The sequence below is a fragment of the Pan paniscus genome, chromosome 22 (assembly GCF_029289425.2).
Source record: "Pan paniscus chromosome 22, NHGRI_mPanPan1-v2.0_pri, whole genome shotgun sequence".
In the NCBI taxonomy this organism is placed as follows: Eukaryota; Metazoa; Chordata; class Mammalia; order Primates; family Hominidae; genus Pan; species Pan paniscus.
Window position 1 is genome coordinate 14,736,070 of NC_073271.2, and position 24,312 is coordinate 14,760,381.

At 33.7% G+C, this 24,312-nt stretch overlaps 1 protein-coding gene across 2 annotated transcripts; it reads left to right on the forward strand.

The window, feature by feature from the left end:
* The first annotated feature begins 303 nt into the window (after positions 1-303).
* On the forward strand, positions 304-23,505 carry CHODL (chondrolectin). 2 transcript variants are annotated; one of them, XM_014343134.4, is made up of 6 exons: positions 304-907; positions 12,796-13,105; positions 13,257-13,414; positions 16,485-16,571; positions 19,005-19,107; positions 22,089-23,505. In XM_014343134.4, the coding sequence occupies exons 1-6, from the start codon at positions 829-831 to the stop codon at positions 22,171-22,173; spliced, it is 822 nt and encodes a 273-aa protein (XP_014198620.1). In that variant the 5' UTR covers positions 304-828; the 3' UTR covers positions 22,174-23,505. The 2 variants fall into 2 exon arrangements, with proteins under 2 accessions (XP_014198620.1, XP_054961267.1); XM_055105292.2 differs by lacking the exon at positions 19,005-19,107 and having other exon boundaries at positions 372-907.
* Positions 23,506-24,312: the final 807 nt, after the last annotated feature.

Genomic DNA, 24,312 nt, shown 5'->3' on the forward strand with positions numbered 1-24,312 from the left:
ATTCACTGAGCAGGTTTTGGCTCTCACTTCACCAATCCACCTTAAATAGTGGCTAGTGCCCTGCATCTAGCAATACATATGATTAAGCAATTTAGCACAGAAAGAGAAAGGCCACGCAACTTGGCAACCCCGTAGACATTTATCTTTGAGAAAACTAAACGGATCCAACTTTTTGCCAGAGTTTAATAGCAAAGCTGTCACATTTTACACAAATGAGTATCCAGTCCGCTAGCGAATGGAAAGAGGGGACAGGGAGGAGGGGACCAGAGGAGGCGGGCTGCTGACTGGACTGTTTTCAAAGGGGCTCCCGTGTTTAGGGGAGGTGCTGGGATGCTCCACATGGCTGGAGAGACGAAGTAGTTAAAAATTATTACTAGGGAGGGGGCCGGAACCTCGGGACGTGGGTATATAAGACGGTGCCTGAGCGCAGAGCGGCTGCTGCTGCTGTGATCCAGGACCAGGGCGCACCGGCTCAGCCTCTCACTTGTCAGAGGCCGGGGAAGAGAAGCAAAGCGCAACGGTGTGGTCCAAGCCGGGGCTTCTGCTTCGCCTCTAGGACATACACGGGACCCCCTAACTTCAGTCCCCCAAACGCGCACCCTCGAAGTCTTGAACTCCAGCCCGGCACATCCACGCGCGGCACAGGCGCGGCAGGCGGCAGGTCCCGGCCGAAGGCGATGCGCGCAGGGGGTCGGGCAGCTGGGCTCGGGCGGCGGGAGTAGGGCCCAGCAGGGAGGCAGGGAGGCTGCAGAGTCAGAGTCGCGGGCTGCGCCCTGGGCAGAGGCCGCCCTCGCTCCACGCAACACCTGCTGCTGCCACCGCGCCGCGATGAGCCGCGTGGTCTCGCTGCTGCTGGGCGCCGCGCTGCTCTGCGGCCACGGAGCCTTCTGCCGCCGCGTGGTCAGCGGTGAGTCAGGGGCCGTCTCCCCGAAGAACGAGCGGGCAGAGGGGACCACGGGGCGCGGCGGGCAGCCTGTTCTCGGGCGGAGGCTCTCCGGGGCGTTGGAAACCTGCATGGTGTAAGGGCCCGGGAGGAGGCGGGGAGAAATTGATTGTGCTGTTCTCCTCCCTCTCTTCTCTAACACACACGCGGAAAAGTTTAAATTTTTGTGAAGCGCTTGCTTAAGTAGCTGCGGAGCGAGCCTCTGCTTCATTACGAGCGGCATAGCCTTTTTCAGGAGTGATTTCCACTGTCTTTGTGAGAGAGTTGACCACACGGCCGGGCTCAGCACCTGCCAAAGGGGTGGGGTAGGGCGGAGGCAGAGGGAACCCAGAGACAGAAGAGCCACCGCAGAAATGCCACCCTCTGTCGCTCTGACTGGACTTTGGTCCCAGCACCATGTTCACTCGGATGCTTTCTGTGACCAGATCAGTTCGCTGTGGGTCGCCTCCGGATGCCTGGGCATTCGGTCTTTGTTCTCAGCAGGACTACTGGCAAGGAACTGAAGTGTGGTCATTGCGTGTAGATGCCTTTCCTTTGCACACTGCGTTCCAAGTTGGGGACTTCCCAGAAAATGAAGTCAGCTGGAGTTGGGCCGAGGTATACTTGGTAATGACTGCAGGTTCGGCACACAGTAGGTGCACAATTAAGTCGGTCGAGTCAGTGCATGGGAAATGGATCAAAATTGGCAAGCTTCCCAGGTTGTCTTTGATTTTTCTTTTTTTGACTCTCACTGTCCTGTCGTTGAACAATTTATATTGCAATTACTCTCCCTTACTTTTTGGGACGGTCTCTTCAAAAGGATACAGATTCTCGACGACCTAGGGTGAATGTGCTTAGGGCCTTACATAAAGGCTGATCATAGCTACACTTTATTGAAATCTCTTACTATGCTCATTGAAACATTGCAATAAGTATTTGTTGGATATATGTGTTTTGAGGTTGAAAAGTTTTTTTAAAACATAAAAAGCACAAATAGCCCTTTTCACTTTTGTACACCTATACAACAGGTGTCACTAGATGTAGAAATAGATGACAGATGACAGCAACTAATTCAGCTGTGAAGCCAGACCTTTAGACATTGGCATATTAAGCTTAATTGTCACTGATCTTCCCCTTAGCAATTTGTGATGTTCTACAGCTTCAGAATATAGTTCTTACATGTGTAGTTACCGATCACTCTACACTTTTTTCAGAATTTTCAGAATCTGTGACATTAGATCCTTTTCCTCCCTAAGTTAGCTGCAAAGAAAAAGTTCATTATATAGACTCATCTGATTTTGTGAATTACTTATCTGTCTTTGTATTTATCAGAATTATTCATGCAACTGAATGAAAAGCAGAGACCATGCTTTGAACATAAGATGTTTTTTACTCATTGACCTAAATAATATCCTTTAGATATGCTCTTGTTCCTAGGCCTCAACATTTTAAAGGGAGGAAAAATAATATCTAAAGTAAAAACAGAGCTTAAAAAATTGTTGAAGAGGTGTATTTTGCGTTCTATGAGTACATAATTTTTTCCAAACCTTTTGTTAGGTTTTCTTATTAAGCATTTATAGGCATCTTGTAGGTGACATCTGGAAAATTTCTAATTAACTGAACATGATCTATTTGATTTAGCATAAATGATGATGTTTATTTGATATTAAAATAATTAGTTATGTTTTTCTTATGAATAATTCAATTGTCTTTGGTCATAAAATTCACATTGAAATTTAACCATCTATAAATTGATTTGTGACTTTTATTCTTTGAAGACTAACTTCTTAAAAAGATATATTTTGACCACAGTGGCCGGAGAACAGAGCAGCCTGAAGCCTGACATTTTTGTAGCAATAGTTTCTAATGGATCTATTGTCTACCTGGTCAATGTAAGTTTTGAATTGGTGCATCAATTTTTCGTGCCACTTGGGACCATTCACCAAATCTTTATTGAAGAGTAAGAGCCTCTTTGGGGCTGTTATTAGGAACATACTTGCAACATATGGAATATATTTCTATTTGTTAAATTTCAGTACAACAATTTATAATTTCTATGTAGGATACTCAAATAATCACTGACCGCAGAAAAATAGACACTCACAAAATAATTCTCCACAGAAATTATCTTTAATACTTTAAAATATTCAATAAGGTACTTTCCAATACTTTTAAATACATCACCTTTTCTAAAGTTTAGAGCATTACTTAAAAATAAAGTGGATATATTTTAGCAAGAAATGACATTTCAAACAACTTCGTCATCGTAATCTGACCCATGAGATTTAGTGGCATCTAGTAGTAATAAGAAAGTATTTTTTCTAGGTCAGTGGTCATGATTATTTTGATGTACGAATATGCAAAACAATATGTGACATGATGATAGTAATCAAAGCCTATTTATTGAATTTATGATGCTAATTTGGAAACTACCTTTAGGAGCTTAGACCTGTACTGATTTCTTACTACACACAGATGTGTAGAGAATATCTATGGGAGCTGCAATCATTTAATTTTGTGAAGTGACTGGTGAGTAGTGATGTCTTCTTTAGGACAAAGGTAAAAGGATTTTACTTGTAGGCATAAGGATAAATATGAAGGATTCCAAATTCAGGTCTCTAAGTTGGGAGGATATGTTTGAAGAGCAAGTGATACTTTTAAACATTTTAAGTGTTTTGAAGTAATGTGTTTCTTTTTTTTTTTCCTTTTTCTTTCTAGTGTGCATAGCAGTGATCCCCCACCTATTTTTGCTGCAAAATGACATTATGAATATTTCATGGTGCTTCCAGATTTCTCCAGGACACTTTTATATATATCAGTTTAACTTTATTAAAACTGGCACATGTTTTATTTAGGAGACTGGGTGATTTAGAGGCCTCTCTTCTTATCCTGTGGATACCATAGAATATTGCAAATTCATGGGTGGTGAACAGTAGCACATACATTAATACAATATAATATAATATATACCAAGGGAGATACAAGAAAAACTGCTGAGCCTTTCTCAGCCTATGGAACTATTCTATGACATCATTAAAAGCATAAAATGATGACAGTGCAGTTTTCAGAGATGCAATTACTTTAAGTATCTCTCGGGCATGAAAGGAACAAATTAATCTTATTACCAGTCATTTAATGAACTAACCATTTATCATAGCCATTATTCTTCAACTGCTGTTTGTCATCATTTTATGGTTTTGTTTTATAACTCTTTCCCAAAGATGGCAGTATCTGTTACATTACCTTTATAAAAGGTAATGTATTTTTTATATATATATAAAATATATGTATAATACATATATAATATATATAATACATATATGTATATATTATATACATATAATATATATGTATAATACATATATGTATATAATATATGTATATTATATATGTATATATACATAATATATGTATATATGTTATATATAATATATGTGTGTATATATGTATATGTGTGTATATGTATGTATATTATATAAGTATGTATATTGTATATGTATGTATATATACATTGTATATGTGTATATATGTATTGTACCTATAATATAATACATATATAATATACGTATATAATACATATATAATATACGTATATAATACATATATAATATACGTATATAATACATATATTATATACGTATATAATACATATATAATATATGTATATAATACATATATGTATACATATATATTATGTATACATATATGTAATATATACATATATATGTATATATATATTATACATATATGTATTTATATATAATATATAATATATATTATACATATATGTATTTATATATAATATATAATATATATTATACACATATGTATTTATATATAATATATAATATATATTATACACATATGTATTTATATATAATATATAATATATATTATACATAATATTATATATATAATATTATATATATTATATATAATTTAATATATATAATATTATATATAATATATATAATAAATATATATAATATATATAAAGGAGTCCAAGGTTAAAATTCAGAAGATGCACTCACAAACAATTTTTACTATTTACAACAACTTTCTGTGTCAGGAATTCATATACAAATAGATGGATGTGTGCGACTCTAGGATGAGAGTGTTTCTTTTACTATTTTAACATATTCCTCATGATATAACACAGGATGACAACTTGGCTAAAGTTATACTCTTTGTAATGTGGAATGCATTCAATTTGGATCTAGTTTGTTTTATTTGGAAAATAAAAAGACTAGATAAAAATTTATTAAAGGCATATATGGTTTGAAAATCTGAGACAGAGGCAACATTAATTCTTATTTAAATATTTGTAACAGAAAATCTAATTCTGTTTAGAAACAAGCTCTCAATGCACAAGCCTTGCTTATATTAGCCACCCAATAATCAATAACAGATTAATGCTTATGATTCTGACATAGATAACATGCACAGTGTTTGTGTTCATCAATCCCTTTTGTTCATGAAATATTTCACCTTTATATTAGGTTTGAGACATATGGAGACAGCATAGAAACCTGGTAAAAGCATGGAGTATAGAGCCAGATGGCCTGGTTTCACAACCCAGCTTCAGCACTTGTGAGCTGTGTGAACTGCCCTCTTTGCCTCATTTTGAAAACAGATAAGAGCACCTATGTCATAGGATTGCTAGGAATATTAAAAAGGTTCAAACACAGTTATGCAGATTGTGCACTGTGTCGAGGTACAAGCCAAAGAGACAGGAGAAGGAGCTCAGCTTGGCAAGCCCAGTGCCTGTAGCTCAAGCCACCTAGAGGCAAAATCAACTTTTTCTAGTTGAACAGTCTATAAGAGGGACCTTTCTGCCATCTCTCACCAGGAGAGGTCATCTTTTCCTAATTTATCCCAAAGCATGGATTGTGGTAGAAATGAGGTGCTGCATTCTAAATTATTGCTAAATTTCAGGCTTTTATTATTAGAATCATTACTTCTATAAAACTCATAACTGGTCTCATTATTTAAGTAAGAAGACTGAGGCCAGGGGTGATTAAATAATCTCAAGTACCCAAAGTTCAAGTGTAGAGTTTGGTTTCAAAGCTAATTCATTTTGATTGGCTACATGAACTCTTAAGTCACAATGATACTTGGTTTACTACTTATTATTCTAATCTCCATTGTAAATATTCTGATTTTAAAAAAAAATAGTCTCATGCTCTTCTCAGAAAGCTTACGCATTTTCCAACTGGAAAAGTAGGGCTTGCTGCTGCTGCTGCCACCATCCAGAAAATGACCACAACCTACATTTATAAACTTAATTTAAAATTATAAATAAAATTATAAATAAATTTGTTTATTAATGTAAGAAAATAGACTCCAGCTATAGTGCACTATGCAATTAAGTACATTATAAAATCTCTGTTGTAAAAATAAAAGTTTATTATAATAAAACTCTTTATAAGAAAAAATTTGAAGAAGTTGGTGTAACATTGAATGCTGAACGCAGAACACTTGAACACCAGTCATTTTCTTTTTAGTTCAAAAGTGTTGGCACTGGTATCACAGTCCTTGCTGCACTGTGTATGGTAGTATCAACATATTTATCAGTGTGATTGTGAGGGGGGTAAGAAGAAATTATGAAAAAGAAAAAAATATCTTGTGTGAGTCTAATAAAACATTCTAAGTTAATTCAGTCTGGTTTGGGGAATATTTACCATGTGGATGCTCTTTTTTACTTTTTTTTGCCACTAATGGTAGATCATAATTGAACAGCAGGAATTTGTAATATGTCTTTTATATTTTTATTGAAAAAGTGATATAAATTCAATATTCACCTAATATTAATAATATATAATTATAGCGTGAGATATTAGAAAATATTTATTATTTTCATAACTAACTGAGCACTCAACTATCAGAAAATAAACAAATATAAGCAAAAAGAAAACCAAATTATAGATCCTTTCTGCTCAGAAAGAAAAAGCAAACTACCCTGACTTCATGAGTTTGGCCCCACTTTATATCATTGCCAAGAGCATTTAAACCTCTGCCAATAGTTAGCTCTATAGAAATTTTAATGGCTAAGAAAAAAGACAAAAATCATCTACTTATTCATGGAAAGAGTGATGAAATCTTTGTTGTGACAGTGATAGGAATGTTAATAATAATAACTTTCTCTAAATAAAAGGGCCTGTTTATTTATGTAGCTGTGTGTGAAACTAATAAGGATGAATATTTCTTTTATATAAAATAAATGTATTTTATTTATTTTAATATATAAAATAAATATGTATTTTATTTATTTTAATATATAAAATAAATATGTATTTTATTTATTTTAATATATAAAATAAATATGTATTTTATTTATTTTAATATATAAAATAAATATGTATTTTATTTATTTTAATATATAAAATAAATATGTATTTTATTTATTTTAATATATAAAATAAATATGTATTTTATTTATTTTAATATATAAAATAAATATGTATTTTATTTATTTTAATATATAAAATAAATATGTATTTTAATATATAAAATACACATTTATTTTATTTATTTATTTTAATATATAAAATACATATTTATTTTATTTATTTTAATATATAAAATACATATTTATTTTATTTATTTTAATTATTTATTTTAATATATAAAATAAATATTTATTTTATTTATTTATTTTAATATATAAAATATTTATTTTATTTATTTATTTTAATATATAAAATATTTATTTTATTTATTTATTTTAATATATAAAATATTTATTTTATTTATTTATTTTAATATATAAAATATTTATTTTATTTATTTTAATATATAAAATATTTTATTTATTTATTTTAATATAGAAAATATTTTATTTATTTATTTTAATATAGAAAATATTTATTTTATTTATTTATTTTAATATAGAAAATATTTTATTTATTTTTTTATTTATAAAATATTTTATTTATTTATTTATTTTAATATATAATATATTTATTTTATTTATTTATTTTAATATATAAAATATTTATTTTATTTATTTATTTTAATATATAAAATAAATATTTATTTTATTTATTTATTTTATATATTAAAATAAATATTTTAATATATAAAATAAATATTTATTTTATTTATTTTAATATATTAAATTAAATATTTATATACTTTATATAAAGAAGCCTCTTTTATATAAAAGAAATATTCTATAAAATATTTCTGTAAAAATTCAGTGCAATCTATACGACAAACCTCCATGACACACATTTACCTATGTAATAAACCTGCACATCCTACATATGTACCCATGAACTTAAAATAAATGCTTAAAAATCCAGTGCAGAAAAACTTACATATTGAAATACTTTTTAGATTTAAAAATTAATTAGCTCCTAGTGCACATCTAGCAAATAAATTATCTTGGATTTTATTTTCTCAATATGTTTGTAGATAAATTATCTTGAATTTTATTTTCTCAATATGTTTGTAGAATCCTGGGCAGATCTTTTCTCTCTCTTGTAGATAAGCCCACAGTAAAAGGATGTCTTCAATTGCAGATGCTAGTTGACATTTAGTAATTTATAGTTCGATGGCATAAATGTAACCTTAGTGTAATAGAACCTGTTATATGGTTCTCTGAATCCTAATCTATCCCATAAAATGTTGATGGAAGATTTTATCTGAACATAACATTTGAAAATAAGAGACAGAGAAATTCTCCACGTTATCTCACAGAATGAGACGAGAGGTAATTGTAATTGTTCTCTAGGAAAATTGGCTTTTACAGAAGTGGGAAAGTTGCTTCCAGAAGATCTGCATTAACAAAACTTTTCTGGGAATTAGGGCAACATTTGTTTCCCAGCTGTTTGGAGTTTCACTGCATTAGTAGCCAAATGTGATCAGCTGAAAGAGCGGTGAGACGTTCAATAGCTGCTGCTTCTGATGATTTTGCTGCAACTTGGACCAAATTTGCACGATAAGGTGGAAATCAGTAATAAAATAGAATTGAATGTAAAGAAATTCAGTGTCAGCTTTAACTGATTGTATATAAACCCATAAAAATTGTGCAATATATTTATAATTTCCTGAAAACTGCCTTGCTAGATCTGAACTGTTAGTGACTTTTCAGTTCAAACTCTGTAGACACAGCTGATGATCAAACTTTAGAGTTAATATATCTGTTCCAGTTGACGATGGGCTGCTGTCTTGATGCCCTGAGAGTCTCCCGGCCGTGTAGCCATCACAAGCTCTACTCCCTCAAGCAGGACCGGAGGACTGCTCTACTATCCACAACCAGAGACACGGCCTGGCACAGAGAGTGTCAAGCTGTCTATTGTCCAGGGCCTGCACAGCACTGATTGTTAATTATTTTAAATATAATCTCTCTCCCTAGGTTTTTTCTTTTATTATTATTATATCTGTATAAACTAACATAATGGTGTTAGAAATTTCCACATGAAACCTAAAACTCTCATGCATTTAATTAGAAGTACTATCTTAATTTTATGAGTTAATTTACATCACCATTTTTGTATGCTCATCATGAGTAACTCTGTGCTGCATTTATTTTTTAATACATCAGAGATAATGAACAGTGACTTATAGCATATGCATCATACCCAGGAATTCCCTGAATGTTTGGGGCTTTGTTACATATAACAAACTTTTTACTCACTGAAAGGTCTGGCTATTCTGTTTTGTTTTTTTTTTTAATATGACATTTTTTGACATCTTGCAAAACAATCTTCTTAGGGAAATTTAATATTTCAAAAGTGCTGGGATAAAATCCAAGGCAGAAAGTTGTTGGAGTGAAAAATTGAACAAGTTAAAAACTCAAGGGAATGTAATTAAGATATATTTGGACACTTAGAACTATGTAAAGGATGTAGTAGATGAAAATGGAAACCGCGTGCTTCTAAATACAGTCATGAAAATACAGGCTTAATGGCATTGTTAGGCTCTGACTGAGAACAACCATTTTAAATGATGAAATCATCACAAAACTTAGTAATACATTAGGAGAAATTTTAAAATAATACATTAATTTTCAGAGTCAACCATTGGGACTTTCTGTTAATTTGGGACTTTCATGATCATCTCTCAAAGAATATTTATTTTCAGGCTGATCTGTCCTCCTGAAGTCTCTCTAACTTATTTCCCATGGTCATTCATACTAATATGTTCTTTTTCATTAACAATTTGGGCAGCCTGTTAATTTGTTCAGATTTTTTAGTGTGTTGCTGCTGGGTCCAGATCACGGTCACGAAACAGAGGGAACAACTCTTGGCTTGCTTGCATTGCCAGAACTACTATTTTATGATTGGTTGTTCTCAGTTTGTGTCAACATATTGAATGCCTATCACTCAAACACTGTTGAGAAGTTAGTGACCTTCTACTGATTTCTGTGCCTTTCTCCCTCTGAGTGTCATCATAGGTCATTAACTGCTGACTCCAGAAAGGAATGGATATGATACACTGGCTCAGTGTGATGTACTGTAATTAAAGTACAAAGTTTGAATGCTTTCTTTTTTTTGCCAGTATTTAAATACTAGAATCTCCCCCACCCCCAGAAATCCCTGACTACTGACAACTTTTACTGATAGGCTACACAATTAAATACATAGTAGAAAAGGCCATAAATACCAACAGGAATAATGTTAATGGAGATGAACTGTAAGAAAGTAGAGAAACTATTTCCTAATTTCTTAGCATAAAGTAATTTGTCTAAATTTTACATAAAGTAATTGACAGTCTATTTTCCGGGTCCAAATCTAAGCTAAACTAGGGCAAGACTAAGAAAGTAGAAGAGGCTATGGACTATGGAAAGCAGTTTGGGCGTAAGAAATAGTAACAGAGAGGGATCCTTGGCAGTTTTAAAAGTTGACAGCAGAGAGCAGAGGTGAACAAAAGCAGAAGCAGTGAAAATCAAAACAAGACAGAATGACCATTCTGGAGATTGTTTATAATCTTGCCATACATTCTTAGTGGTACACAAGGGTGAGTGTAGACAATAGAACAATAGAAAATCCATTGCTTATAGAACTAGCTAAATCCTATACACCGTAATATCCTTGACATCAATCTATTTATATCTGTTTATCTATCGTCTGTCTATCTATCTATCTAATCTGGCATATATATGTAAATATAAATATATACGACTTTATTATGACCTGATACCATGCATATTTGCAATTATTTCACTTGATAATTAGGAAAATTAGCACTGCTTAACATGTAGAGGTATGCGAAATTTAATTTTGAGATTTTTTTTTCAAACTCTTTTTGCCTATGTGTTTAAGACTTCACAGATGTTATTAGAGCAGAATTTCATTATGACATCTGAAAAATTCTTTTAAGCTTGTTTGTGATTCTGGCCAATATCTTGAAATAAATTGATTTTCAGTATACTACAAATAATGACTTTATTGGGTATAGTATAGACTGTACATAATCAATAGATGTCAGGATAGGTGGTTAGGTGGTTAAATGGAATGCTGTAACATGAAAACCTTTAAGATACAGGTTTAAGATAAAAAATAGATTTTAAACTTCCCTTCCAAATTCAGAGTATTCTATGTATGTATTTATAGATTTTGGATATTTGGTTGGTCCTAATCTTTATTCCTGAAGAAATATGTAATAAAACCACCAGTAGTAAGATTAACTACAGAAAAAGGTGAATTTAAATGAATTTGTATTTAAGTTTAACAAAATTCTGAGTTAGGGAAGGTTTAAAAAATGTAATACTATTACTTTCAAACTCATAAACGAATGAATGGAACATTTTTAAGGTTAAATTAGAGGAAGACATTGTTATTTCATATGTGTTTAATATATAAGTAGAGCCTCTAAAGCTGAGAGAAATAATTTGTTTTCAAGTCTGCTAAATGTTTATTACCTTAATTGTTTTGAGCTAATAATTTAACTGTCTTTGAAAGACCAGTTTGGCCAAATTTCAGCCTACTCAGGTCTCCATCCAAATTGTAAGAAATTGACAACAACCATTGATAAGATTTTACTAGCTCTTTTATTTCATGATATATTCATTCCACTGTTCTCTAAGCCATCATTTTTTTCACATTTAAAGTATATTCATTTTTTTTTAAAAAAGTACTTAATTCTTTAAGTTCATAGTTGGGAGATTTTAATTTGCAATTTATCACTTATCAGAGATGTCTCTGTAAAATGAGAGAAGACATTGGCCTAGGAATTGGAGTTTACACACAATATCTCCCCAAAGACCCCAGAAAATACCCAAAAAATTGTTAATGAGATTTTTTCAGAGATAGTGAGTACTTTAGAACTCTATCTTGTCACTTCCAATGTAATATTATATTAATTAATCGTTTATTACTACCAATTACCTTCATTCTGTCCCCTTTTAACTTTCAATTTTAATAGATTTGTTTCGGGTATAAAAAATGAAAGCAAATATTTATACCTTAAATCTGCCACTTTGTATCTTCTTCAGAACACCTTACATAAAATTGTTTCATTATATATTACTTGTTTTTGATAATTAATTTGCTTTATGAATTGTTATTCTTCTTTCATTAAGTTTTAGCTCACTTTACTATACACTCCTGAAATTCCTTTAGCTATTTTCATTTGCTTTGTTAATTGGTTTATAGAATCTAAGCCAGAAGAGTTATAACTTCCCTTACAAACCTTGCTTGAAGTACTGGGTTTAAAAGTTTATGTTGCAAGTTTACGAGGGAATAAATTTGCTTTTACAAATTGCAAGCAATAGGCTAGAAAATAAACTTTATGAAATAATTCAGTGGGAGAAGCATTTCTGGTAATGTATTTTCTGCTTTGACTGGTTCTTACATTTTGATTCTTAGTGTTGTTACAAATAGAGTTCAGATTATCAATATATGGGCATCTTTTTTTTTTTTTTTCAGGCCAAAAGGTGTGTTTTGCTGACTTCAAGCATCCCTGCTACAAAATGGCCTACTTCCATGAACTGTCCAGCCGAGTGAGCTTTCAGGAGGCACGCCTGGCTTGTGAGAGTGAGGGAGGAGTCCTCCTCAGCCTTGAGAATGAAGCAGAACAGAAGTTAATAGAGAGCATGTTGCAAAACCTGACAAAACCCGGGACAGGGATTTCTGATGGTGATTTCTGGATAGGGCTTTGGAGGAATGGAGATGGGCAAACATCTGGTGCCTGCCCAGATCTCTACCAGTGGTCTGATGGAAGCAATTCCCAGTACCGGTGAGTATGGATCTTGAGCAGTTGGCAGGTGCTCTGGGGAACTCCAAAGATAGAGGGAGGACTCTGTTACCTGTAGAGGATGTCAGAGTAGGACAGGCAGAATCATTTAGTAGGCATGTATCTGAGTGTTCCTATTACTCTCTGTTTGCAGAAACTGGTACACAGATGAACCTTCCTGCGGAAGTGAAAAGTGTGTTGTGATGTATCACCAACCAACTGCCAATCCTGGCCTTGGGGGTCCCTACCTTTACCAGTGGAATGATGACAGGTGTAACATGAAGCACAATTATATTTGCAAGTATGAACCAGGTAAGCAGTAGCAAAAGAAGGTATGGAAGATTTTGTGCATGTTTAATTGTATTAAGTTTTGTCTTTAATTTTGACTACCTGTGGCTCTTTTTGTTTTTCTGCTGTGAAGTAGAAAATTACCTTGCAGCTTCTCATATCACTCGTGTAATGAAGCATATCATATGCTGTAGAGCAAACTGTCCAATGAGCTCAAAGAAGAGAGTAAATAAAAACATCTGGAGAGATGTCTTTAAGAAAAAATAATCATTTCTTACAATAAAACCAAATATTTTTGTAAATAGATTTTATAAACAATAAATATTTTAAAATATTTTAAATGTTACTATAATATGTGGGAAGTAGATGTAAGTTACCAAAGCACCTATAGACTTACACATGTGAGCAGCACTTCTTTATCTGACTTTAAGAGAACAAAGCACTTTCTCCTGGATCATTTGCTTATCATTTTATGGTATAATACTTGACATGTGGTACTCAGTAAAAAGAAGACTATCATAGCTCATTGCCCCATAGTGGAAAAAAGTAGGAAGATGTGACTCGTTCTCCCTATGATTCCTATTCTTGAAATATGTCTCCTCAGCTTTCTTTTGAAATCTCCCACTACTTGTCATATGCAGCAAATGGGAATCTTACATTGACTTGAGCTATACTGGCATGGGTTCTGGATTTAAAAAATAGTCCATTTGAATTACTTTAACTAGGATGGATCGTCTGAATTCATATTTGACTGAAAGAGGGACTAATACAAACTCTGTGGACTCATTTTTTAAAATCATCTAGAAAGTCAAGTTAGATCCTTAGGCTTTGAGATTTTTTTGCTGTTTTTCTCCTCCTCAGCGTTTGGAAGTGTCATTTTAACTCTTCTGAAGAGGTGTCTGCTTGAACTCATAATACGTGTTCACAGAAGGCAATTATAGTTGAGTACTGCTGCTTCCATTATTCTCCTGAAATTACATGATTCTTTTTCTCATAATACCAGAAAACACAAAGGATTATTTGGATTAGACTTACCCTTCTCTTACATTTATCCTGCTCTTGAGTGTATTAGCCACCTTTTTTTTTTTATCCCTGGTGAGTTTATTCTTTAACCATCTTGGTTGCTAAACCCGTCATTACCCTCCTGGAAGTCTTTGCAAAGCTGAATCTGTTATGCGCTTATGTCCTCTATTTTTCTCCTGGAGAAATGTAAAGTTGAAATCCTCTGATATTTTAAATTTGTGACATTCTATGTACTTAAGACTACTGGATAATACAAGTACAATATTATGCATTATTCTTAATATTACATTATCGCCTTCTCCTTTCTTTTGAGTTCAAAGGTCAATTATTTGACCCTTCATTGTATTATATTTATTTTATTTTTGCATCAAAATTTATGCCATTATTTAGGACACTGTAAATCTTACAATCTTCTTTACTTGTTTATGTATTAGGTAATCTAGGTTTACATTACTCATGCAAGAGCATTTATGATATAAAATTATTCTTTCTTTATCTTCTCCATTCTACCCAAATCTTCAAATAATCTATATTTATTAAAATATTATTTTATGTAGTTTTTGTTTTGAAGCACATTCATGGGTTTATTGTTGGCCTTATTAGTGTGCTCAGGATTTTTATTTTTTATTTCATGATTTAATCTTTTTTGTCTTTTTATTTATATTTAGTTAACCCTCCTTGAGCTTAGTGTCTGCTTAGTAAAGGATGTTGGTTTGATTAAATTCCTTGGTTATGTAATCAGTGCTTGATTTTTAGTGATATTTTGCATAATATTTATATTATTTGTTTAAAAATACCAGTTGACTAGGCATAGAGTGACTAAGTTCTCTAGAAGAGTAGGTATAGTCTAGGACTGAATCTGAAACCCAGAGGAGGCTATTAAAATGTCAGAGTTAAATCTGTGTACAAGAGTAACAAATATTTCTACAGAATGGATTATGATTAAACTTCCAACAAAGGGGGACTCTATGACATTTTAAGGCAATGTAAGAATGGTAAACATTAAATTAAAATTCTTCTCTATCCTGAAGACTATATAAGAACATGGGTTCTTATTTCAATTGATAAAAGTAGAGAGTTACACTTTTGGAACAAATGGAAACAAATTTACAGGTTTTTAAAAAAATAATTCAATTTATTTTCATTGAATTATTGATTTAACAAATAGTTCCTTAAGGAAAAGAAAAATAGAAAATAGAGCAATACGAAATCATGACAATAAACTTCAACAATTTTAAAGTGTGTAGCAAGAGAAAAAAAAGCCAGGAATAATAGTTAATGGATGCTGGGCTTCATACTTAGGTGATGGAATGATCTGTGCAGCACAGCACCATGGCACACGTTTACCCACGTAACAAACCTGCACATTCTGCACATGTACCCCTGAACTTAAAAGTTAGAAGAACAATAAAAAATAAAGTGTGTGGAAATTGAAGAGACATCTATAAAACTAGGGAAAGAAACAACTTGCAAGCTTTAATTTAGTGTTATTATTATTATTTTTAAAAGTAGACACTATTGGAAAGCAAATCTAAGGATGGCATTGTATGTGCAGAACAGAAATGTGGCTTAGAACGTTGTTACTTGAATCATCCATTCCAAATGCAATCCACATACAGTCATCTGCTGATTATTATTGCAAGGGGAAACCCAAATAATACACTGATATTAGTAAAGAAATTATCTTGCTTGTCTCTGAACTGCATTTAATATATCACACTCTTAACGTTTGCCAATTCTTGGTTATCCTTGCTTAACTTTGTAACTGGTCCGCCATTATTGCCTGCAGCAGGCTATCATCAGCACAGTCCCACTGTTGATTGCTAATTGCAATTTGGAGTTTTAAGGGAGAACATATCAACTCCATCTTTTATTCAAAGAGAATTAAATGTTGACTTTATAGTTAGATAATTTCATGTAAATTTAAATTCAGAATATATTTTATTAGCTGTAAGCTGTTCAGAAATCAAAATTCTGATGTTTTTATTTTATAATATAATTTCATATTTATATATGATTTCAATTCTTTTGTTTAATCATTATATATGATGGTGGTTCTTATTATTTACAGAAATTAATCCAACAGCCCCTGTAGAAAAGCCTTATCTTACAAATCAACCAGGAGACGCCCATCAAAATGTGGTTGTTACTGAAGCAGGTAATTACTTCATGTGCCTTTAACTTCATCAAGAACTGAACTGTACTTTCAAACGCTGCTTCATGTTGACCCCAGTGAAACTTGTCTTGCCTGGGGAAGTGGTTCACTAAGTATGGTCCTACGGACATTTACTTTTGAACTAGGTTAGAAAAAATTATGCTAAGCTAGTATTTGAATAGAAAAACCTGTTTTGTTTTCTTCAGAGTGGTACTAAACTAAGTGATCCACATTAAAATTTGGATCTGGCCAGGCACAGGGGCTCACACCTGTAATCTCAACAATTTGGGAGGCTGAGGCAGGTGGATCACTTGAGCCCAGGAGTTTGAGACCATCCTGAGCAACCTGGTGAGACCCCATCTCTGCAAAAAATACAAAAAACTAGCCTGGCGTGGAGGTACACACCTGTAGTCCCAGCTACTGGGAAGCTAAGGTGGGAGAATCACGTGAGTCTGGGAAGTCGAGGCTGCAGTGAGCAGTGATCATGCACTACAGTCCAGTTTGGTCAACAAAGTGAGACCTTGTCTCAAAAAAGCAAATAACAACAACAACAACAACAACAACAACAACAAAACACCACCACCAACAACAAAAGAACTTTGGATCTACAAGAAATTTCTCTAACAACACGTAGGCGTCATGATGCAAATTGGCACATTCAGTGGAGAGCAAACAGGGGTGTGCTGGTAAATGTTTAGGGATTGGTTGGATCCTTAAATTGCTTGAAGTCAAACAGGAGTGGGAGGAAACAGCAAATTATCGCTCAGATACCCTATTGCTCATGAGTTTGTCTTCTGTTAACAAATGAAGTGATGCGCAGTTAAATGGAAAGCTTTATCTACATCTGGTCCACTTTGACCAGAATTATTCAGATTAGTCATGATGATGACTTTTAATTTACAAGCTAAATGCATAGTTCTTCAATTTGCTTTTTTTGCATAGACATGATATTAAGGCTTAGTGATTTTCACTTTTCAGGTGCCTGGTTTTAAAACCATTCAGAACATCTAAACCTAATTAAAAAGATCAGTAGGCTGGGCGCAGTGGCTCACACCTGTAATCCCAGCACTTTGGGAGGCTGAGGCAGGTGGGTCACCTGAGGTCAGGAGTTCGAGACCAGCTTGGCCAACATGGCAAAACCCTGTCTCTACTAAAAAATACAAAAATTAGCTGGGCGTGGTGGCAGGTGCCTGTAATTCCAGCTATTTGGGAGGCTGAGGCAGGAGAATCACTGGAAACTGGGAGGCAGAGGTTACAGTGAGCCAAGATTGCACCATGCACTCTGGCCTGGGAGACAGAGCAAGACTCTGTCCCTCCACAAAAAAAAAAATTCAGTAATCACATTAGAAATACTTTTTTCTCTTTTGAAATTGAGCAGATGTTTATTAATTTTAAGTTGTATGGAATTACAGTGTCATGGTTTTTTAATTTTACTAATAATACCTAGCATTATCAAATGTGATGGAACAGGATTAAAAAATGATTCATTTTAGAATTTAATTAAGATCAAGTCTTTGTGCTGCTGGAGTCTCGTGTCTCTGAGTTGTGACTGTATCATCAGTTAATATTTATATATTTCATTTTAATCCCAGTGACTTGTATGGAATCATGACACTAAGCTTATTGGCTAGGTAATTACTTACCCAATATATTTACAATAATCTTAATAATTATTATTTTTAATAATAAGTACTTATTTTTGTAAGTAATGATTGAGAAGGAGTAATGAAATGAGTTAGCTAAGGTTATTAATGAAAGCTAGTCCATGTCTGAATTGTAGATTTAATAATAGTTTTGGAAGTATGGATATCAAATTGGAACAGTTTGATATCACTAGAGATCAGTACAATTCAATTTTCCGTTCAGTAAAATTTTGTTTTTAACTTTTACCAAAACATGAATACAGTCATGTGCCACTTAACAATGGGGATATGTTCTGAGAAATGCACCATTAGGCGATTTTGTCATTGTGCGAACATCATAGAGTGTACTTGAACCTAGGTCATACAGCTTACTACACATCTAGGCTGTTTGATATGGCCTATTACTTCTAGACTACAAACCCCTGCACCATGTTACTATACTGAATGCTGTAGACAACTGTAAGACAATGGAATTTGTATATCAAAACCTATCTAAACATAGAAATGTATAAAATAGGATATCAAATATAAAAGATGGTATACCTATGTAGGGCAGCTCCATTATAATCTTATGGGACCACTGTCACATATGTGATGCATCGTTGACTGAAATGTCACTGTGGTGCATTACTGTATATTATGTCATTAGATTTTTCAATATTTTGAGAAGAACTTTGGGGTCAATTTATTGAAAATTCTATTTCACCTGAATTTTTTGAAACATTCTTACATATTTTTGCTTTAGAATTCTTCCTCAACTATCTTTTCACATGAAGACTGTTTTATTTTGTAGGTATAATTCCCAATCTAATTTATGTTGTTATACCAACAATACCCCTGCTCTTACTGATACTGGTTGCTTTTGGAACCTGTTGTTTCCAGATGCTGCATAAAAGGTAAATAACTCATATATGTAGAGACAATTTGAAAAACTTTAAATAGGTTTTCAGAAATGTTTTAAAACTATTAGCATAAAGTTAATTATATTTTAATTTTCCTTAAGAAATCCTATACATACAATCTAATAAGATATACATTGAGGATAGAATTAATGTAATATAACATTTAATCCTTACAGGACTTATTAAGCAGTTACCCTTCTGTTTGTATTTCTCAGTTGAGAAGGTGGTGTCTTAGATGGGTTACCTAGTCTGCCTTGGGTACCATAGTTAGTGTCCACGGTGAATCTGAAATTTGGATGTTTGTAAACTTCCAACATATGCACTATATTATACTGTTTTTTGTTTATGAAGTATAAGAATTAATGCTAAACTTTTCAATCTAGATATCAAGCTATATGTAAGACTTGATATTTGTAGGTTCATTTTTTATTACTTTTCAAAATTCAAGTCACAGGTTTCTGTTTTATTTCAAAAAGATCTTTTAAGAATAGGAAATAAAATACAGCGGTTCAAACAGGCCACTTTTTGGCAGGTATCTTGAAATAAAATCCTATATTTTACCAGCAAGATTTCTGGGGGAATATTATGACTTTTTATCTGCTTTCCTATACCCTTGGGTTAGAGAAGTTTTTCCATGTGTGCCAATTTTTTAATAAAAATGAAACAAAATTCAATATAATGAAAATGTATTTCATTGTCAAATAAAAAATGAAATATAAATATGTATCAAAAGGAAAAAAGGAAAAGCTATTCTGTTTATATAAGAGCATGTTTGCTAGAATAAACTAGACATCTTTGTCTGCGTGGTTTAAATAAGAACTGATCAAGGGGATGCCTCCATCAGGAAGGACCTGCAAACAAATTCATTTTCCTCTTTTGACCTTACTTCATCTTCTTCTTTTTCTGAAATAAACCCTACCATTAAGTAACAAAAGACCCAGAAAAAAATGAAGTAATTCTTAAATGAAATACTAATTCTACACAAAAGCCACATTAATAACCTTTTTTTTTTTTTACCATTTAGACCACTTTTGTGCTTTTTATAAACTTTCTTGGCTTATTTTCCATACATGTTAGATGACTGTAGAATAAAGTTGTGTTGATCTTACTTATTTGGATGAAAATCTACAAACCATACAATTTGGACATAATATTTTATTAGTAACCAAAACAGCTAAATCTAAGTGAATTAAGTAATATTTTAAAAGGGTAATGGTCAGGTGTGTTTAGAAATAGTTCTTTTTTCTCTTTGAGGGAATTCTGCAATGTCTGGTAGATGGAGGAGGGGATGGGGAGACGCCTGTGAGGACTGAGGCAGATGCTGGGAACTGGGGCTGGGATGGTCAGGGAGCAAGTAAGTGCACAACACAGTGAACCGGGACAAACACTTTTGGTCCAGGCAGGAGATTATCTTGAGGAAACCAGCCCAAAGAAATCTACTTTTGACAGGGCATCCAGTAGAGAATGACTTGGGTGGATCACCTGAGGTCGGGACTTTGATACCACCCTGACTAACATGGCAAAACCCCATCTCTACTAAAAATACAAAAAATAGCCAGGCGTGGTGGCGGGCGCCAATAATCCCAGCTACTTGGGAGGCTGAGGCAGGAGAATTGCTTGAACCGGGGAGGCGGAGGTTGCAGTGAGCCGAGATCAGGCCACTGTACTCCAGCCTGGGCGACAGAGTGAGGGTCTGTCTCAAAAAAAAAAAAAAAAAAAAAGAGAGAGAGAGAATGACTTGGATAAACTCAGGAACAGGGAACTTCTGCAGGTGCCTGAAAAGTTATCGTGTTATGGAAAGACAGAAGATAGCAGAACCCTAGGCACAGGCTGGAAATGTGGGCCAGAATTCCACATGTGACAAGGGTGAAGTTGTATCTCAAATCTGGAGGAACTCAGAAACTGTTATGTTACCAAAGCATGAATCTGCTATTGAACCACATTGGTTTCAGAGACTGAGGCACCAGTAAGCTTCCAGAAATCAAGTGACTTAGGTGCAGAGCTGGAGAACCGATGGGAGGAGCGGAATAGGCACATCCGTACACATAGTATAATAGCATTGTTTTGATGATTTGACATTAAATTCAGCATCTATTAGTGACGGGACTCAAGGAGCAAAATGATTTCCAAAATAATTGATCAAAGGAAATAAAGGTATTTATTGGTGAATAAAACGGAAATGTTTAATATTGTGTCAGGCACATGTTTGTAGGTGTGGAACCAACCCAAATGCCCATCAATCAATGCATGGATAAAGAATCTGTGGTATATATATATATATTTATATTTATATATATTCATATATTCATATATGTATTCATATACATATATTCATATATATATATGATGGAATACTACTCATCCATACAAAGGAATGAATTAACGGCATTCACAGCGACCTGGGTAATACTGGAGACTGTTATTCTAAGTGAAGTAATACAGGAATGAAAAACTAAACATCATACGTTCTCACTCACAAGTGGGAGCTAAGCTATGATGATGCAAAGGCATCAGAATGACACAGTGGACTTTGGGGACTCGGGGGAAAGAGTAGGAAGGGGGTGAGGGATAAAAGAATACAAATTGGGTACAGTGTATACTACTCAAGTGATGGGTGCACCAAAATTTCACAAATCACCACTAAAGAACTTACTCATGTAACCAAACACCACCTGTTCCCCCATAACCTATGGAAATAAAAAATTAAAATAACAACAGCAACAACAAAAATGAACTCTAAATTAGGAAATGTCAAACAGGAAAAGATATGTTTTGTTTTCTCTATCATTCACAAGAACTATTTGCCATCCTCACATATTTGAATAATCTAGAAGTTTTTGGAAGAATGGGAAAATATACTGCTGAAAGGGGGAGTCTTTCATAAATAACTGTCCGAGATATCTCCCTTTGGACCTAGACATGCTTAGTTTAATAAGAAATTTTAGGCACTAAACATTTTTTCTTATGTTTTTCAGTAAAGGAAGAACAAAAACTAGTCCAAACCAGTCTACACTGTGGATTTCAAAGAGTACCAGAAAAGAAAGTGGCATGGAAGTATAATAACTCATTGACTTGGTTCCAGAATTTTGTAATTCTGGATCTGTATAAGGAATGGCATCAGAACAATAGCTTGGAATGGCTTGAAATCACAAAGGATCTGCAAGATGAACTGTAAGCTCCCCCTTGAGGCAAATATTAAAGTAATTTTTGTATGTCTATTATTTCATTTAAAGAATATGCTGTGCTAATAATGGAGTGAGACATGCTTATTTTGCTAAAGGATGCAACCAAACTTCAAACTTCAAGCAAATGAAATGGACAATGCAGATAAAGTTGTTATCAACACGTCGGGAGTATGTGTGTTAGAAGCAATTCTTTTTATTTCTTTCACCTTTCATAAGTTGTTATCTAGTCAAGGTAATGTATATTGTATTGAAATTTACAGTGTGCAAAAGTATTTTACCTTTGCATAAGTGTTTGATAAAAATGAACTGTTCTAATATTTATTTTTATGGCATCTCATTTTTCAATACATGCTCTTTTGATTAAAGAAACTTATTACTGTTGTCAACTGAATTCACACACACACAAATATAGTACCATAGAAAAAGTTTGTTTTCTCGAAATAATTCATCTTTCAGCTTCTCTGCTTTTGGTCAATGTCTAGGAAATCTCTTCAGAAATAAGAAGCTATTTCATTACGTGTGATATAAACCTCCTCAAACATTTTACTTAGAGGCAAGGATTGTCTAATTTCAATTGTGCAAGACATGTGCCTTATAATTATTTTTAGTTTAAAATTAAACAGATTTTGTAATAATGTAACTTTGTTAATAGGTGCATAAACACTAATGCAGTCAATTTGAACAAAAGAAGTGGCATACACAATATAAATCATATGTCTTCACACGTTGCCTATATAATGAGAAGCAGCTCTCTGAGGGTTCTGAAATCAATGTGGTCCCTCTCTTGCCCACTAAACAAAGATGGTTGTTCGGGGTTTGGGATTGACACTGGAGGCAGATAGTTGCAAAGTTAGTCTAAGGTTTCCGTAGCTGTATTTAGCCTCTGACTATATTAGTATACAAAGAGGTCATGTGGTTGAGACCAGGTGAATAGTCACTATCAGTGTGGAGACAAGCACAGCACACAGACATTTCAGGAAGGAAAGGAACTACGAAATCGTGTGAAAATGGATTGGAACCCATCAGTGATCACATATTCATTGATGAGGGTTTGCTTGAGATAGAAAATGGTGGCTCCTTTCTGTCTTATCTCCTAGTTTCTTCAATGCTTATGCCTTGTTCTTCTCAAGAGAAAGTTGTAACTGTCTGGTCTTCATATGTCCCTGTGCTCCTTTTAACCAAATAAAGAGTTCTTGTTTCTGAAGAATGATGACTAGTCCTGTCTAAACTTGTTATGTGAAACAAGTACAGATATGTTTGCATCGATCGATATATAAAGTTGAAAACAAACAAATTACTCTTTAAAAGTGTAGTAATAATGGAAGGCGTGATTATGTCTAATATTTTTCCTGTCAATTCTTTTCAGTTAAATAATGTATTTTCCTCAACACAGTTCACAACTAGCATTGGTTGGCAAAGCGAGGAAGCAAAAGAGAAATCAATGGGCATTGCCCATTTTCAGCTGCTCAGAGACTGAGAGAATGAGCAGCTGCATTTGAAGCTGAGATCTGCCAACATGCAGCACTCCTCCTCTTTCTTTTCTTGGCTACCTATCTTTCTGGGTAGAACTGGAGACCAGTTGCTGGGACCTAACCTTTTTCCTCCAAACTACTATCATGTATTTCTCCCTCTAGTGTGGACATACTGGAGGAAAACCGGGTGTTCCCCCTTGTCTTTCTTTGCCACCATGGACTATAACAGCTGCAAGGCAAAAGCTTCAAATCAATGGAGAAATGCCTGGCTTTTGCCTTTGATCTTTATCTAGGTCTGGGTAACTCTTCTGGTATCACCAACTAAACCTATAAGCTACTGGAGGTGGAAAATGAACTTCTCTTTTATTAGAAAATGGTAGTAATCCTATATCTTTCTTAACAGTTTCCTAAAATTTTAGCTAACCTTTGGGAAATGAAAAATACATGGTGTATCATCTGTTGCGTTAGCATTTTTAGAATATATTTTTGCTATATGTTTTGAAATGCAGATGAAATGTGCAACAATCTTCAGGTACTAAAAC